The 17,246-nt window shown below is 35.6% G+C and overlaps 1 protein-coding gene across 1 annotated transcript in view; it reads left to right on the top strand.

The window, feature by feature from the left end:
- Positions 1–17,246, top strand: part of KIAA0825 (KIAA0825 ortholog) — a 358,837-nt gene that overhangs the window by 52,122 nt on the left and 289,469 nt on the right. The window contains exons 4-6 of the mRNA XM_028089323.2: positions 2,256–2,417; positions 12,351–12,445; positions 15,883–16,110. Of these exons, the coding sequence (XP_027945124.2) occupies positions 2,256–2,417; positions 12,351–12,445; positions 15,883–16,110 (485 nt within the window). The remainder of the gene's footprint in view (positions 1–2,255; positions 2,418–12,350; positions 12,446–15,882; positions 16,111–17,246) is intronic.

Raw genomic sequence — 17,246 nt, 5'->3', positions numbered from 1 at the left:
GCTGCTTCAATTTCCTTAGTGGTTATAGGTCAGTTCAGGTTTCTATTTCTTCCTGGTTCAGTTTTGGTAGTTGATACATCTCTAGGAATGCATCCATTTCTTCCAGATTATCAAATTTGCTGGCATATAGTTGCTCGTAATATGTTCTTATAATTGTTTGTATTTCTTTGGTGTTGGTTGTGATCTCTCCTCTTTCATTCATGATTTTGTTGATTTGGGTCATTTCTCTTTTCTTTTGGTATGTCTGCCCAGGGGTTTATCGATCTTATTAATTCTTTCAAAGAACCAGCTCCTAGTTTCGTTCCCAAAGAGATATCTTTAAGATTTAGAAGGTTAAACTAGCCCCTCCAACCACATGAGCAGAACTTAAAAGAAATCAAATGGGCAAGATGAGAATCAAGCAACAGCTAAATGATGCACAATATATTTATTCTCTTTTCATCTTTGGGACATGATTTTCATGGCCACACCTTGATTATGCTGATTATGCATGTTTGTGTTCTCTGGCACACCTGTGGAAGAATGCTGAGTGTGAGCAGTGCTACTTAGAGATGGACTTTAATGTATGCAGGCCTAACATCAATTAAGAGATGAAATCAAGTTTTTGTAGGTACTTGTGGATTTTTTTTTTTTAAGCTTTGTTTTACTTTTAAGAACAGGACTCAGTTCCACAGTTTAAGTTGGCTGAGAGGTCTCTCTCAGATTATCTGCAAAGATCCCATGATATTTTTGGTCCTCAGTAAAAACCCCTATCATATAGTTAAAAGTCTGATGCCAACATTTTAAAGTTTAACTGAAGTGAGGTGGATTACCCTTTACATTGGTATGTTTTTTGGAAACTTCCTTTTAAATCCATGTGATGAAGGTAATTTTTTTCACATGAAATCACCAGGCCTTACATTATTTCTAAGTGGCATTCTTGGTATTTTCTCACCAAATGCACTTTATGCTTACTTTATAAGAGTTTACAAATTTTCCAATTTGTCATTAAGCCTCAAGGTAGTTCTTAAATACATGTTTTAAGAAGTGACAATAATAAAGGAAGAATTCCTTAAATTCTTGAACACTTGGTCCCAAGTGCCATTTGGTGACGTTAGTTCTATTCTCTGGGAAGCCTGCTTCTTCCTCTCTCACTCCCCTTGCTTGTGTTCCCTCTTGCTGTGTCTCTCTCTGTCAAATAAATAAATAAAATCTTGAAAAAATAAAAAAAACTTAAATCCTTTGTCTAGTCATTTTTTTCTTTTAAGTTAAATTTTTATTTTAATTTCAGACTTACAAAAAATATCGAGATACCTCAAATGCTAATAAAAATATTGAGATTCCTCAAAAAATTCCTCAAATGCATTCTCTCTCTGAAAACCATTTTTTTCCTGAACTGAGAATAGATTACATATATTTTTCCTTATATACTTAAGTGTGTATTTCTTTTTTTTTTTAAGACTTTATTTATTTATTTGACCGAGAGAGAGACAGCACAAGCAGGGGGAGCAGCAGAGAGAGAGGGAGAAGCAGGCTCCCCACTGAGCAGGGAGCCTAGCAGGGCTCCATCCCAGGACCCTGAGATCATGACCTGAGCAGAAGGTAGATGCTTAACTGACTGAGCCACCCAGGCTTCCCCAGTGTGTATTTCTTAAAAACAAGGGCATTTTCTTTCATAATCACAGTATAGTTATCCGTATCAGAAAATAAATAATCATGAAATAAGAGCATCAGATTGTAGATGTTACTCAGATTTCACCAAATTAACTCAATTGTGTTCTTTATAATAAAGTAAAATAAAATACCAATCATGTATTGATTTCAGTTGTCATATCTTGTTTGACTCCTTTTGACTAGAAAATTTCATAGTCTGTGTTTTGTGACATACCACTTTTAAAGAGTACAGACCAGCTATTTTGTAGAATTTCTGTCAGTTTGGGTTTCCTCGTGCCTAGATTCAAGTTGTGCCAGACTTTTTAAAACATAGAATTATGTAAGATGTGATTTTACAAACAAATCACATTCTAGTTTATAACTCTGAGAATTAATATAATTATTTAATTGTCATATTTTCATCAAACAGAATACTCATCTCCAGCTTCCCAAAAGAAAAGACACTCATAGGAGATTTTATGTGCATTTCTTAAAGAATAAACTTGATTTAATTGTTGATCTTATTAGTTTTGATGGTTTATAGAATCACATAGATTGTTTCGGTATTTGCTGAGAAAACAAATAAAATGTATAAATGTAATAGTATTGATCTCTTTTCACAGTAACTCCCGAATGCCCACAGAAAGGAAGAAACTTTTTCCTCTCCTTTGATAAACTCAAATTCTTATCGCAACTCATGAAATCCTTCTTGAAGCTGGAAAAAAATGTTGAAGAATTATTGGAAGAAATATTTGTATCACTCAAGACACCCAGAAATATTTCAGGTAACATGCTCTCTTGTTTAAATTTGTAAATCTATTTTCTCTGTGTTCACTTCCTGCCACTGAATCTATACTATTACTTGGAAAAAAAAAAAAAGCATGATAGAATTCCTTAAATAAATGTTAACTATAATGCATACCATAAAATTACATTTTTATCTTCATATACGGTAAATTCCATAATTCTAATTGACAAAGCATTGTAAGTCAATTCTGGTTAATAATCTTTAAATGAAATCAGATTAATTTTTTTTTTTTTTAATTCAGAGAAACACAGCCTGGCTTATGGGGAAAAAAAGCATACTGGATGATCTAGTAGTTCCTCTTCTGCTGCTAGCAGCCAGATGACCTTGGGCAAACCTTAGACTCCGTTTTCTCATCTTCAAAATGATGGTGTAGGACTAAACTAACTTTCTCTTTGTTTTCTTTTCCTGTTACATGCTTCAAATTTCAATATGTTATGCAGGGTTGTGAGAATTAAATGATTTAGTGTATGTACTTAAAAGAATATCTAGTAGGTAACAAACAATAAAGGTGAGCTGTTATATAAATAATTCTAATTATGTGTTGTTTTAAGTTTAGTTAGTCTTAACAAAATCCTTTTGAAGAAAGCTATGCCATGTATGTTAAGATATGTTTCTAACATTAAAGGTGGAATTCAAAGGCATAATAGTGAAAGTATGTTTTTTGTGTTCATATCTATACTTATAAATATTTTCATCTATATCAGAATGAACTACACAGAGTTCTCTTTTGCATGATACCATGTGTCATTTTAAGGACAATAGCTTGTAGCCGCATTTGCAAAATAAAGTGAGGGAACCAAATGATTAGCAATCAATCAGAAAATTTCAAAATTCGAATTCTTAGTAAGGAATTACATTTACTTTAATATGTTTACTTTTTTATCTCCTTATTTATTTTGCCTGGGTAAATAATGTTGGAAAAGTTACAGGGTTGAAGTTTCTTTTATATTAAACATAGCTTATTGGCCTTCTATGTGTCAGATTAAGTTTAAGTAGCACTACTCAATTATCAAGTAGATCATTTTTTCAAACTTGGAGATAATTTGAAGAAAAATGGAGGTGGATTTCAGGTTTCTAACACTGACAAAAAGTCCAATAGGGAAATAATAAAAATAAAAGCCAGAAAATAAGAAAATTAAAAGAATGAAAAAGTAGATTTAATTAGGAGATAATATGAACCCTAGAGGATCTTCTAGATTAAACTGACTGGGTTGAAGAGAGATGAGTAGATAAATATGCCATCCTAATTTTTGATTGACATGTCATTGCCTCAAGCAGTTGACACTTGGTGTTGCTACTCATCCATCATGCCTGGCTAAGATTTTGCATCTTTCATCCACATCTCTAGCAGATCTTCTCTGAAGTGTGGATCAAGAAATAGAACAGGCTACAAGACATTTAGACTCTTACCTCTTGGGACTCATATTGTTTTGGTCCTAGACCAGGCTCTAGAGAAATTAGGTGAATTTTAAGAATTTTATTTCTTTAAAGGCAGCATAGGTTCAAAATTAAAATTGTATTAGAGAAGTATTATAAAGATACAAAACTCAAATGGCCAACAATTGAAGCAAAGGTTTGATATACTGATTTCAGAAAAAGAAAAAGCTGGTTCAACTCATTTAGATTAAGATCAAGCAGTGTTGAGACTTGCAATACATTTGAGGGAAATAGTTACCATTATTGAATATAATCAACAGAGAAAATATATAATTATACTACAATATACTGCCTTACTCAAATTTGTTATTATATAAGCAGCATGGCAGACGAAAGTAACTTCAAATTCACATTAATAAGAATGTATTATAGAAATACAGTTGTGGGTTATTGAACAACATACATGGAAGGAATTTTAAAGGACAAGTATAAGAAATGTCTTAAGTACTAGACCATCCCCATGTGATATATGTGTTCTTCATTGTTGAAATTCATATTTTTTTATAACAAAGCTAAGATTTATTTAATCTGACATAACTTTATATAAATGGCTCCCTGCAAAGAATGATCTTGAGGGGAATTGTCAAAAAAAACTTAAATGTTTTATTCAGTGTAGCCAACTTAATGAATTCTTATCAAAAGCATTGGTTTCTTAAATCAGGAAGGAAAAGATTCCTTGAAATGGCTGATTAAAGAAACCAAATGCATCTTAAGTTATCCTGATAGTTAATGTTTTGCTTGGAAATCTTGTGTATGAGGGAATAAGGGAAAAAAACATCAAGTCATTTGGTTTCCTGTGTGTTTCTTTTGATTGGAGCATATTTTGCTAATAAAGATCTTGGAAAGAGTTGCCTACTATGTCCATGTAACCAAAACAATGTGATGAAAATGAGGGCTTTTTTTTCCCCTTATTGTCCAGATGTTTTAAAAATATCCAGGTGCTTAACATCACATAGAGAAAATATAAAGATGATTAACTAAATATTTTACTTTTTACTTTGATGTTTACCACTATATTGACAATTTGGCTAAATTGGCAGTGCTCTTAGTAATTTGAATATGATGCAGTAGATTCTGTAGAGACATAAGAAGTAGTTTCAGAGAAAGAAAGATATTTAGTCATTATATTTATTTACTTTTTTTTTTTTTTTTGGTCATGACTTGATGGTTTTCTATTTTGGTCACTTCAGCAAATGATACAACATTATTTGACTATTATGGTACCTTGTGGTATTTCTTTTAGGTGATCATATCTTCTGGAGTGGCCTCGGGTTTGATTTACGGGGCACTTCTAATGCTCCTTTGGAATACAGCTGTTCCTCGGGCAGTTCCTCAAATTTTCCAAAGGTGGCATCTGAGATTTATCTAAACCAGGAGGTTTCTTGGCCCTCATTTTTCTTTAGCCCCAGCAATGACAAAGAGCAATGGCTGCTTCAATTGGATGTAAGAAGAACACTTAGGGTTTGTCTCAGAAGAATCAAAGATTTCAGATCTTCTGAAAGATTGTTTGTACTCTTAGGGGGTCTTAAGAGGGGTCAAATGGCTTCTAAGAGTTCCTTAGCTAGATGGTTAAGGGATTGTATTAGGGAGGCGTATGTAGTTAAGGTAAAGAGGCTCCTAGGGTTTGTAAAGCTCATTACACTAGGACTTTAGCTGTTTCTTGGGCAGAGAGGTCGAAGGCTTCCACATTGGAAATTTGCAAGGTGGCCGCCTGGGCTTCTCTTCATACTTTTTCATAGTATTATCTCTTGGATGTAGTCTCTTCCACAGATTCAGCTTTTGGTGGGAGGTTGCTTGTGAGCCAGAAAAGAACAGTGAAGAAAAGAAAGACTTGTAGTTCCCACTTAGAGCTGCCAACAAGGCAAGTTGCTTTGTAGTGCACACAATGGGAGCCTATGAAGACCAATTTGGGTGTGAAAGTGGATGTCACAGGGAAGTACTGCCAAGCTCTACTCTCTATGAAAGAAAGCGGCAGTGTGGAAACTAACCAGAAATGTAAAATGAACCACAGCGAACTCTTTAGGGGGAGCGTGTTTAGCAGCTGGCTTTCCTGTGACCCTCTGCACTCTACTGACGTCCTTAATCTGGGCATGCTCTGAAGGAAACCAGTGTTGACTGCATACAAATATGTATGATTTAGAGTGATGAGCCAAAAATGGGCTACTTCTCTAGGCAATGCTAGTAAGTGTATATAGAGTTTTCAATATATATTTAAATAGATGAAATAATTTGTCACATGTTCACAGAGCTCATAAAGTTGGACAATGCCAAATTTTGATATTGACCATTTTGAATTCCAAACAAATACAAAAATGACACAATTCATTAAAACCACAGGGTATCTTATTAGTCTAGAATCAGTTTTACTAATACTGCCTTAAAAATCCCTTTTGCTCTTTATATAGGATTAGGTTTCTTAATTCTTTTTAATTTGGGGTGGAAAAGATGGTATTCTGAAAGTTATCGTAACTGCTTGATAACTCATTTTCGATCTTACTGTAGAATTGCTCACTGGCAAAAGAAGTCTCGGGAAGCTTATCTTTTTTTCTTATTCATCTTGAAGATGGGCAAATGGTTTGTATAAACATCAAAACATGTTACTTTGAGTGAATAAGCATAATGTATTTGGAAATGAAATGATAAATATAAGATAATTAACTTTTTTTTAAGTCTTAAACCAAAGCTGCACAATGGCAGATAGTTATTTCCAGAAATAGATCCACAAAGCCTGTAGTTTGAACTAGTGTTATTTTTCCAGAGTTAAATATCTTTTTAAATTAGCTGGTTTTATGAGCTCTCTGTAGAAAAGTAAGATGACATTAAGAATCTAAGCATTGTCCCTTCATGTCATTAACAATTTGATCTTTATTATTTTTTTCTCCTTTGATTTGTTTTGAATAGTAGTCGATGCATATAGTAAAACTTTTAACAAGACAAAAGAGTATATGGTGAAAATTAAGTCTTTTTCTATTCCAGTTGTCTGGTTTTTTTTCCAGAGACAACTACTTTTGTATATATCCCCATGTTAACATAACATGAAATCTTGTCATACTATGCAGAGCTTCTTTTTTATTAACAGTTATATAGAAAGATCTCATTCTTTCTAATATGTGAATAATTTTTCAATGGCACATGTACAATAATTTAACCTGTTACTCATTGATGAGCATTTAGGGTTCTGTTTTCTTCTTCATTTGCTACCATGAACAATGATTGCACAAATTTCCTTGACCTTTGTCTTAAATGTGCACATGCATACCTGGACAGTGAATTTCTAAAGTGAAATTGCCAAGTGAAAAGGTATGGTAGTTAAGAGGATGAAAAGACAAGCCATAGACCGAGAAAAATATTTGCAAAACACGTATCTGATAAAGGACTTGTATCCAAAATATACAAAGAACACTTAAAATTCAACAAGAAAACAACAACAAAAACTCAATTAAAAAATGAGCAAAAGATCTGAACAGACTCCTTACCAAAGAAGATATACAGATGGCAAATAAGCATATGAAAAGATGCTCAACATGATACGTCATCAGGGAAATGCAAAGCAAAACAAAGAGATACCACTCTACACTTGTTAGAATGGCTAAAATCTGAAACACGAAAAACACTAAAGTCTTACAAGGATGTGAAGCAACGGGAACTCTCATTGCTGATGGGAATGGAAAATACTGTATGTAGCCTCTCAAGAAGATGATTTCATTGTATCTTACAAGCTAAACACTGTCTTATATTATCTAGTAATCACACTCACAGGTATTTACACAAATGAGTTGAAAACTTACGTTCACATAAAAACCAACACATTAATGTTTATAGCAGCTTTATTCATAATTGCCAAAACTTAGAATCTACCAAGACGTCCTTCAGTAGATGAATAGATAAATTGTAGTGCATCCAGACAATGAAATATTAAACTACAGTCAATAGACCCTTGGGGTTCATGAATGCACTGTGCAACAGGGCCTGGGAATCCCCAGTACCATGTGTGTGTGTGTGAAACAGGCTCTTAACTGGAAAAAATGAAAGTGTAGAGACAGTAAGAAGATCAGTAGTTGAAGGGAAAGGGGGAAAGAGGTGAATAGATGGAGCACAGGAGATTTCTAGAGCAGTGAAATAATTTTGTAAGAAACAGTAATGGCGGATACATGACATTATACACTTGGCAAAACCCATAGAATGCACAACACAAAGAATGAATCCTTAATTTCAAAATGAATTAAAGACCTAAATGTGAGACCTGAAACCATAAAAATCCTAGAAGGGAGCATAGGCAGTAATTTCTCTGACATCGGCCCTAGCAACATTTTCCTAGCTATGTCTCCTGGGGCAAGGGAAACAAAAACAAAAATAAACTATTAGGACTCTATCAAAATAAAAACTTCTGCACAGCGAAGGAAACAATCAACAAAACTAAAAGGCAACCTCCAGAATGGGAGAAGATATTTGAAAATGACATATCCAATAAAGGGTTAGTATCCAAAATATAAAGAACTTATAAAACTCAACACCCAAAAAACAAATAATCCAATTAAAAAATGGACAGAAGACATGAACAGACATTTTCCAAAAGAAGGCATCCAGATGGCCAACAGACACATGAAAAGATGCTCAACATCACTCGTCATCAGGGAAATACAAATCAAAACTATAATGAGATATCACCTCAAACCTGTCAGAATGGCTAAAATCAAAAATACAAGAAACAAGTTTTGGCGAGGATGTGGGGGAAAAGGAACTCTCTTTGCACTGTTGGTGGGAATGCAAACTGGTACAGCCCCTCTGGAAAACAGTATGGAGGTTCCTCTAAAAGTTAAAATTAAAAAAAAAACTACAATCCAGTAATCAAACTACTGGGGATTTACCCAAAAAATACAAAACCATTAATTGAAAGGGATACGTGCAACCCTGTTTATTGCACGTTATCTACAATAGCAAATTATGGAACCAGCCCAAGTGTCCATTGATTGATGAATGGGTAAAGAAGATGTGAGATATATAATGGAATATTATTCAACCATAAAAGAGAATGAAATCTTGCCATTTGCAATGACATGGATGGAGCTAGAGAGTATAATCCTAAATGAAATAAATCAGTCCGAGAAAGACAACCATATGATTTCACTCGTGTGGAATTTAAGGAACAAACACAAAACAAGCAAAAGAAAGAGAGAGACAAACCAAGAAACAGACTCTTAACTATAAGAGAACAAACTGATAGTTACCAGAGGGGAGATAGGTGATAGGGATTAAGGAATGCACTTGTCCTGATGAGCACAGAATGATGTATGGACTTGTTGAGTTGCTGTATTGTACACCTGAAACTAATATAACACTGCATGTTAACTATACTGGAATTAAAATAAAAGCTTAATAAAAAATGAATCCTAATGTAAACTATGGACTTTAGGTAGTAATAATCAATGTTGGTTCCTCAACTGTAAAAAAATATACCACACCAGGGGCAGCTGGGTGACTCAGTTGGCTCTAGATCTCAGCTCAGGTCTTTATCTCAGGGTCATGAGTTCAAGCCCCGCAGTGGGCTCCTCACCAGGTGTGGAGTCTACTTTAATATATATAAATATATATACACACACACACACACACACACACACGCATACATATATATATATACCACGCCAATGTAAGCTGTTAACAATAGGGGAACTGAGGGCAGAGAGAGGGAGTATATGGAAATTCCATACTTTCTGCTCAATTTTTCTCTAAGCCTAAAATTGCTCTAAAAAATAAAGTCTACTAATTAAAAAAAAATGGACATTTTGAGAGAGTGCCAAGTCAGCTTGTCACATCTATTTTGACTGCTAATGATACTTTTGTTATGCAGAATTTTTTATACAGAATTGTTATGGCTTCTGCTTTTGTGTCCTTCTGAAAAATCTTCTCTACATAGATCTTTTAAAAAATATTCTATATTTTCTTTTAATAGCCTTATAGTTTCATTTTTCTTTATTTAAAATCTTTCATTAATCTGGATTTTATTTCAGTATTAGAATTAAATATTTATAGTACCATTTTTTTAAAGACATAGTAAAATGCAAGCCATAGAGAAGGCATTTTAGGAGCGCCTGGGTGGCTCAGTCAGTTAAGCGTCTGCCTTTGGCCCACGTCATGATCCTGCGGTCCTGGGATCGAGCCCCACATTGGGCTCCCCGCTTCCTTGGGGAGCCTGCTTCTCCCTCTCCCTCTGCCTGGTGCTCGGTCTCCTTGTACTCTCTCTGTCAAATAAATAAAATCTTTTTTTAAAAAAAGAGGGAGAAGGCATTTCAGGTTAAATGGTATAACACTGATCTAAAACCCTCTCTATGTTGTGGTGTGTGTTGAGAAATGAAGCAGGAGTCTTAAACTACAGTCAATAGGCCCTTGGGGTTCACGAATGCACTGTGCAAGAGGGCTTGGGAATCCCCAATACTGTGTGTGTGTGTGTGTGTGTGTGTGTCTGTGCACACCTACCATGCAATCATATTGTACATTTTGGATGGAGTATTCTGTCACTTTTATCAAGTTCTCAGAAGTGTTCACAAATCCAAAATGATTAAGAATACTGGAGGTGAGGGGGGCGCCTGGGTGGCTCAGTCGTTAAGCATCTGCCTTCGGCTCAGGTCATGATCCCAGGGTCCTGGGATTGAGCCCCGCATCGGGCTCCTGCTTGGCGGGAGGCCTGCTTCTCCCTCTCCCACTCCCCCTGCTTGTATTCCCTCTCTCGCTGTGTCTCTCTCTGTCAAATAAATAAATAAAATCTCAAAAAAAAAAAAAAAGTGCTGGAGGTGAGGAAAACTTTTCCTCACAATACATAAACTCTGATAAAATTTCCAAAAAGGATATTATCGCTTACCAAATGGAGTATTTACCTTTCTAGAGAATTCTTTTGTAAACTGTACTACTTAGGAATCATTCATGATTATGCTCATAGAGCCACATTTATTTTTTTTATTATGTTATGTTAATCACCATACATTACATCATTAGTTTTTGATGTAGTGTTCCATGATTCATTGTTTGTATATAATACCCAGTGCTCCATTCAGTACATACCCTCGTTAATACCCATCACCAGGCTAATCCATCCCCCGACCCTTCTCCCCTCTAGGACCCTCAGTTTGTTTCTCAGAGTCCATAGTCTCTCATGGTTCGTCTCCCCCTCCAATTTCCCCCCCCTTCATTTTTCCCTTCCTGCTAGCTTCTTCTTTTTTTTTTTAACATATAATGTATTATTTGTTTCAGAGGTACAGGTCTGTGATTCAACAGTCTTACACAATTCACAGTGCATAGAGCCATATTTAGAAAAAACTAAAAGCAAAAACATCTTTGAGATGATTATATCAGTCAAAAGTCCTAATGATAAGAATCGGTAAAATTTTGAAATTTGTTTGCTCGGGGTATAAGCAGAAACAAATTCTTAAGATTCTAAAATAAAAAAAACATGTCAAAGTTTATAATTGATCATCATATATCAAGTCTAAGCAAAAACAAAAGGTAAATGCTAACTCATTCATTTCAAATTAACTATAATTAATAGAACCTTACTGGAAAAGAGGAAAGTTTCTTTTTGGCATATTTTTTACTACATTTTTGTAGCTCTATTTTTTCCCCCATGGAAAAGACTTCCTTATTTCTAAAAGATATAAAGGTGAGGAAATATTTCCACTTTGAGAGCTAAAGATCATTTCTTATCCCAGGGTTTGTGTTTTTCCAGTAGATTATTGATATATTTATTAATAGTGTAATTTTTCCTGATGTGCTGATGTTTACCCATGTACTATTGTTCTTCCTCATTTCAAGAAAAGAAATATTAATATGCTAAGGAACATCACCATTTCTTAAATGCACCATTCTTCAGTTGAGAAGTTAAATTTTTAAATGAACAAGGAAATTAATTTTACTTTGTACTCTTGTTTTTAAGATTTTTTTTTTTTTAATTTGTCAGAGAGAGAGAGAGAGAGAGCACAAGCAGGGGGAGTGGCAGGCAGAGGGAGAAGCAGGCTCCCCACTGAGCAAGGAGCCCGATACAGGACTCGATCCCAGGACCCTGGCATCATGACCTGAACTGAAGGCAGATGCTTAACCGACTGAGCCACCCAGGCGTCCCTTACTTTATACTCTTATCCTACGTTATCAGCATGAAAATATATTAATGACAAAGGGATCTATATTTTACAGATTATATATGCATGTATATCAAATATGAATATAAATAGCATATAAATGTCATCAAGTTTATGTATGGAAAGGGGCTCTCCATATTTTGATCCTATAGTTACTGTAAATGGTGACATCACCCTATGTCTTGTTGACTGTGTTCTGTGCATCTTGTTATATGTATATGTGTGTATATACTAGGGATAGAGCTTTTCTACATCATTAATTTTAACCTGAGTCTATTAATTCCATCTGGTGTGGTTTGTTTTTCTTAATGTATGTTTGTGTGTTTGTTTTCTTTTCTCTTGCATAGGAATTTTGGATCCATCCAGTCAAGAAGTTGTAATAGAGAAACCTAGAGCAAGTGAAACCGGAGTTCCTTCAGAGCAATTGCTACCAGTGCAAGAGGTGAATGAGGAAAAAAGTGTACTAATTTCTACTCATATAAAACAGTATCATATGTCTATAAATCCATTATGAATCAAAATGTCTTGACTTTTACCCTTTGCCACTAAAGAAGAAAAATATTCCTGGTTGAAAAGCTTATAAGTTTTGGCAAAAATTGAATTTAGTTGGGACGCCGCTCTCTTGCACAGTGTTTCCTGGAAGAAGTAGGGTGCTGCAAGTGAAGAAATCTGTGTTCTTATCCTAGTTCACCGTCTACACTGAGAATTTGGGCTGTAGGTAATTGTTGAAAGTGAGAAAATGGACATTAGAAAGGCAAGGAAAGAGGAAAAAAGAGCTTAACTGGTTTCTTATTTTAGAGTGCTTATCAATAATCCACTGGTCTCTGCCTGTTCTCAGATCCATTACTACTCTTCCCCCGCTCTGCTTTGTGTTATAGAGAACTAGCCTTCCAGGATTCCGGGAAGTTTGGGCCCATGGAAGGCAGTGATGGAGGACTAGAGGGTGGATAGAGAGAAACCAGAGTATTTCTTTCCTCTTTCTGTTTTAGGAAACATCACTAGTAGTAGCTGTGACTCTCATCTCCTCCATGTGACTCTCACCTCCTCCTCCTTTCTGCTCTCAACACACAGCTCCACCTGTCATGTCTGCTTTACCTTTAACTTAGACTGGTGGCCCCAGGAACCACACTCCCATATACAGTCCCTTTTCTTGTTCCTCCAGCCCTAGAAGTGGCAGTGGCTTCCTACTCTGTTAATATGTCTTGCTTCATATCTCATGTTCAGCTCCTCAAAATTCCATCACTTTTGTAACTAACACCCTACATTAAAATTCTTCCTTTTGAAATACCTAGCATGGTTTCTGTTTTCTGAATGGATCTTGACTGATATAGCAGGTAAACATTTAAAAGGGCAAAAAACGGGTGCCTGGGTGGCTCAGTTGGTTAACCGTCTGCCTTCAGCTCAGGTCATGATCCCAGGGTCCTGGATCCCAGGGTCCTGGGATCGAGCCCCACATCGGGCTCCCTGCTCAGCAGGGAGCCTGCCGGAGCCTGCCTCTCCCTCTCTCTCTGCTGCTCCCCCTGCTTGTACTCTCTCACTCTCTGTCAAATAAATAAATAAAATCTTTAAAAAGAAATTTAAAAAAAATAAAAGGGCAAAAACCCCAGAGTTTTAACAGTTTTAATATAGAAAGGAAGGGAAATAATAGGGAAAATGGAAAGTTATATATTATGCCTTAGCCAAAAATCAGCGTAGGTATTAAGAAATTAGCTCCAGGTAATAGAAGAAGGGCATTCAATAGGTATCTTGTTTTGTGCACAGAACAGAAAGCCACATTATTTCCTCTTTCTTCTTGGATCAACTAGTAAACATTCTCTATTCTAACTGGGTATGTGTGATACCAAACATCAAATGGGAAGAGTAGAACTAGGCAAGTAGCAGTTCATGAAAACAGCCTTCTAAGAGTTGATCTGAGTAGTAAAAGTTTCCAGTTTTCTTTTTTTTTTTAAAGATTTTATTTATTTGAGAGAAAGAATGAGAGAGAGAGAGCACATGAGAGAGGGGAGGGTCAGAGGGAGAAGCAGACTCCCTGCTGAGCAGGGAGCCCGATGCGGGACTCGATCCCAGGACTCCAGGATCATGACCTGAGCCGAAGGCAGTCGCTTAACCAACTGAGCCACCCAGGCACCCCAGTTTTCTTTTTAAGAGCAGCTGTTAATGTGCTTGGTTTTCTGTATTTTGAAAAGAGAATTCAGATGGGTCAAGATATTATAATCACATATAAATTACCACAGGCAAAGGTAATCATCATTGCACAAAATACAGAATTGTCACTGAGGTCATGGCAATTAATGGCAGTTTTCACCAGAACATATTTCCTTGATTGATTGAATGAATGAATGAATGATTCTAATGAGTAGACGTGCCCTGGTGGGCAGAACAAGAGGCAGAGTTTTGTTGTTTTTAATTTTCATGGAGGTAAGTTCCTTTTTACATTTCTATCATAAATGGGTCCCAAGACAATACTGTTAGGGCAGAGGACTATACCTGTGGCCCTTCTGAAGTTTCACTTATAAGGAAGGAGATTGTATGAGCTGAGTAGTTTCAGTTATTAACTAATTTTTATGTAAAAATAAGATGAGAAATGTGTTTTCGGGCCCTATGATGTTAAAGGTCCAAATATACTTTAGAAAGAAATACACATACATAATTATATACGTACATAATTATATACGTAATGAAAATGAGAGCTACCTTTTTATTATAGATTTTGATTCTAGATTTGATTATTGATTATAGTCATAGAATTATATAGAATTTTAGCTCTGGAAGATGAATCATCTCTTTATCACTTCATACAGTATATACAGAAAGCACTAAATAAACGCTGACTGGAATGTATGTATAGGAAAAGTAAGCTAATGATCATAATCTCAGTGATTTTAGACTGAGACAAACCATAGAAATCATTCAGAATCAGCTCTTTTACTTTTCTAACCAAAAAACTGAGATCCAGAAAAATAAGTAATTCAGTCAGGCATATTGAGCCTAGGGTCCTCTGAAGTTGGAGTAGGTGAATTATTACAGTAAGCAAGATTACATTGAAACAGGGAAAATTTAATGCTAAGCCTGTGTTCACCTACTACCTGTAATTTTTTAATACTTAAGAGAACATTAGAGGACTTGGGAATAGTATACATTCATAATTATATTGAGCCCAGAACCCAAGAAAAAAAGAAGATAAAATACCACCAGCCTCCATTCCCTGCAGCCTCTCCCACTCCCCCAACACAGAGCAATGCAGATAATTTTAATTCCTCATTTCTTGGAACAAAAGTAGTGCTGCTTACCACTTTGTGGGTGAAGAAACTGAGTAAAATTCTAAAGAAGTAAAACTCTAGAAAGGTGCCTTGATTTAATTTCTCTGAGGAATTTCTTGTTGCTCTTTTTTGGCTTGTCTGGATTTCTGAGAGTGAAAAAGAAATAAAAAATTGAATATTAAATCCTGTCTTATGTTGCAATACTTGTTAACAATAAACTACAAAAAAGACTATAAAAATCTAATTTAGGCTTTATTAAATCTGTTGAATTTAAAGGTTGCTTTATGTGATAAACAGAAAATGTAACTTTTAACTCTCATAAAGATAGTTTTATTGAACTATATTTAAAAGATTAGATTTTGAAAAAAGTTTTTGATTAAATCCACTGATGAATTAAAATGAAATGCCAGTATATTACTCTGTGTAAAGAATACACGTTTTTGTATATTGCTTTATTCACTGGGTAATATTTTTCAGGTTGTAAGAATGGTTTTTGCCATTTACCAAAGAATACCTATATTCAAAAGCTGAAAGAAAGTAATAATTTTATATCTATAACAAAATGAACACTTGTTGCTGAGTTAAGATTAATATAACTTCATATAAATTTATATTTCAGGCTATTTCACTAGATTTTGCTTGGCGAAGTGCATTTAAAGAAGTGTCTCTTCCTATGGCACATTGTATAACAACAGCAATTGAAGATTTTTCCACAAAAATTCTCCAACAGGAACAGAATGAAAGGTCTTTGGCTATAACCTATGCTATGACCCTTGTAAATGTGCAGCAAGTTTGGCAAGACAGTCATGTGTTTCCTGAGGAGGATCAACCAAAGAAAATTGCAAAGGCAAGTGTCGAATGAAATCCTTTCAAACTGTCGACTGGCATAATGAGATTTTTTTTTTTTTTTAATATAAGACATTGCGGGGCACCTGGGTGGCTCAGTTGATTGAGCATCTGACTCTTGGTTTTGGCTCCAGTCATGAACTCATGGGTGGTGGGATCGAGTCCTGCTCTGCACTCAGTGGGGAGTCTGCTTGAAGATTCTCTCCCTCTGTCCCTCCCTCCACACTTATATTCACTCTCTCTTCCTCTCTCTCAAATAAATAAATTTTAAAAAATATATATAAGACATTGCAAAGGGAACCTATAGAACAGTTGTTGAGTCTCTTGGCAAATACTTGGTATCCAACTCAGTACCAGATTTCTTCTCTGGTGTCCATGGGCCACAGCCACTGCTAGCAAAAAAGACTGAAACCTGTGGCCAACTTGTTGCTCCAAGAGTCTGAGGTCCCTAAAGCAGACGCTTCTGTGACTTCGTGGGGAGCTGGGAAAACTGCTTGTTTGGGCTATACCTTTGAATGATTTCCCCCGAAAAATTGAGGAGGTTGAAGGAATTACTGTCTTTTATTGGTCTAGGCAACTTTTAAATCTTTATTTACATGCTAATGCACATTCTATTTCGTTAACATCCATCTTGCATCTTTATTTGTGCCTTGAAAGTCACAGAGCATACTGAGAAAATAGGAAGTAATTATGCAAATAAATGAATACAGTTACTCAGTATTAAGCACACAACAAGTTCAGCAACTTATGATTGGAATGTTTTTAAAAGAGCATTCTTGGGGTGCCTGGGTGGCTCAGTCAGGTAAGCGACTGCCTTCACCTCAGGTCATGATCCCAGGGTTGGGATCAAGCCCCACATGGGGTTCCCCGCTTAGCGGGGAGTATGCCTCTCTTTCTCCATCTGCCTCTCCCCCAGCTCATATTCTCTCTCTCTCAAATAAATAAATAAAAATCTTCTTTTTTTTTTTTAAAGAGCATTCTTAAAGATGGCCTCCTTATTTGGCTACTGCCAACCTGAGGCTCTAGAACATTCCCCGGGGAAGACTGTTGGCAAATTGGGAGTGCAGACTAGTATTGCCTTCCCATCCCTCCTACTTCCTTTGCCATTGAGAAAGAGTAGATTCATAATAACGACTG

This window comes from Eumetopias jubatus, unplaced genomic scaffold (assembly GCF_037043125.1).
Source record: "Eumetopias jubatus isolate StellerSeaLion01/CBP00866 unplaced genomic scaffold, mEumJub1_p1.0 scaffold_5, whole genome shotgun sequence".
NCBI classification, from domain to species: Eukaryota; Metazoa; Chordata; class Mammalia; order Carnivora; family Otariidae; genus Eumetopias; species Eumetopias jubatus.
Note: the sequence above shows the minus strand (reverse complement) of the source record. Positions and strands in the feature narration are given on the sequence as shown.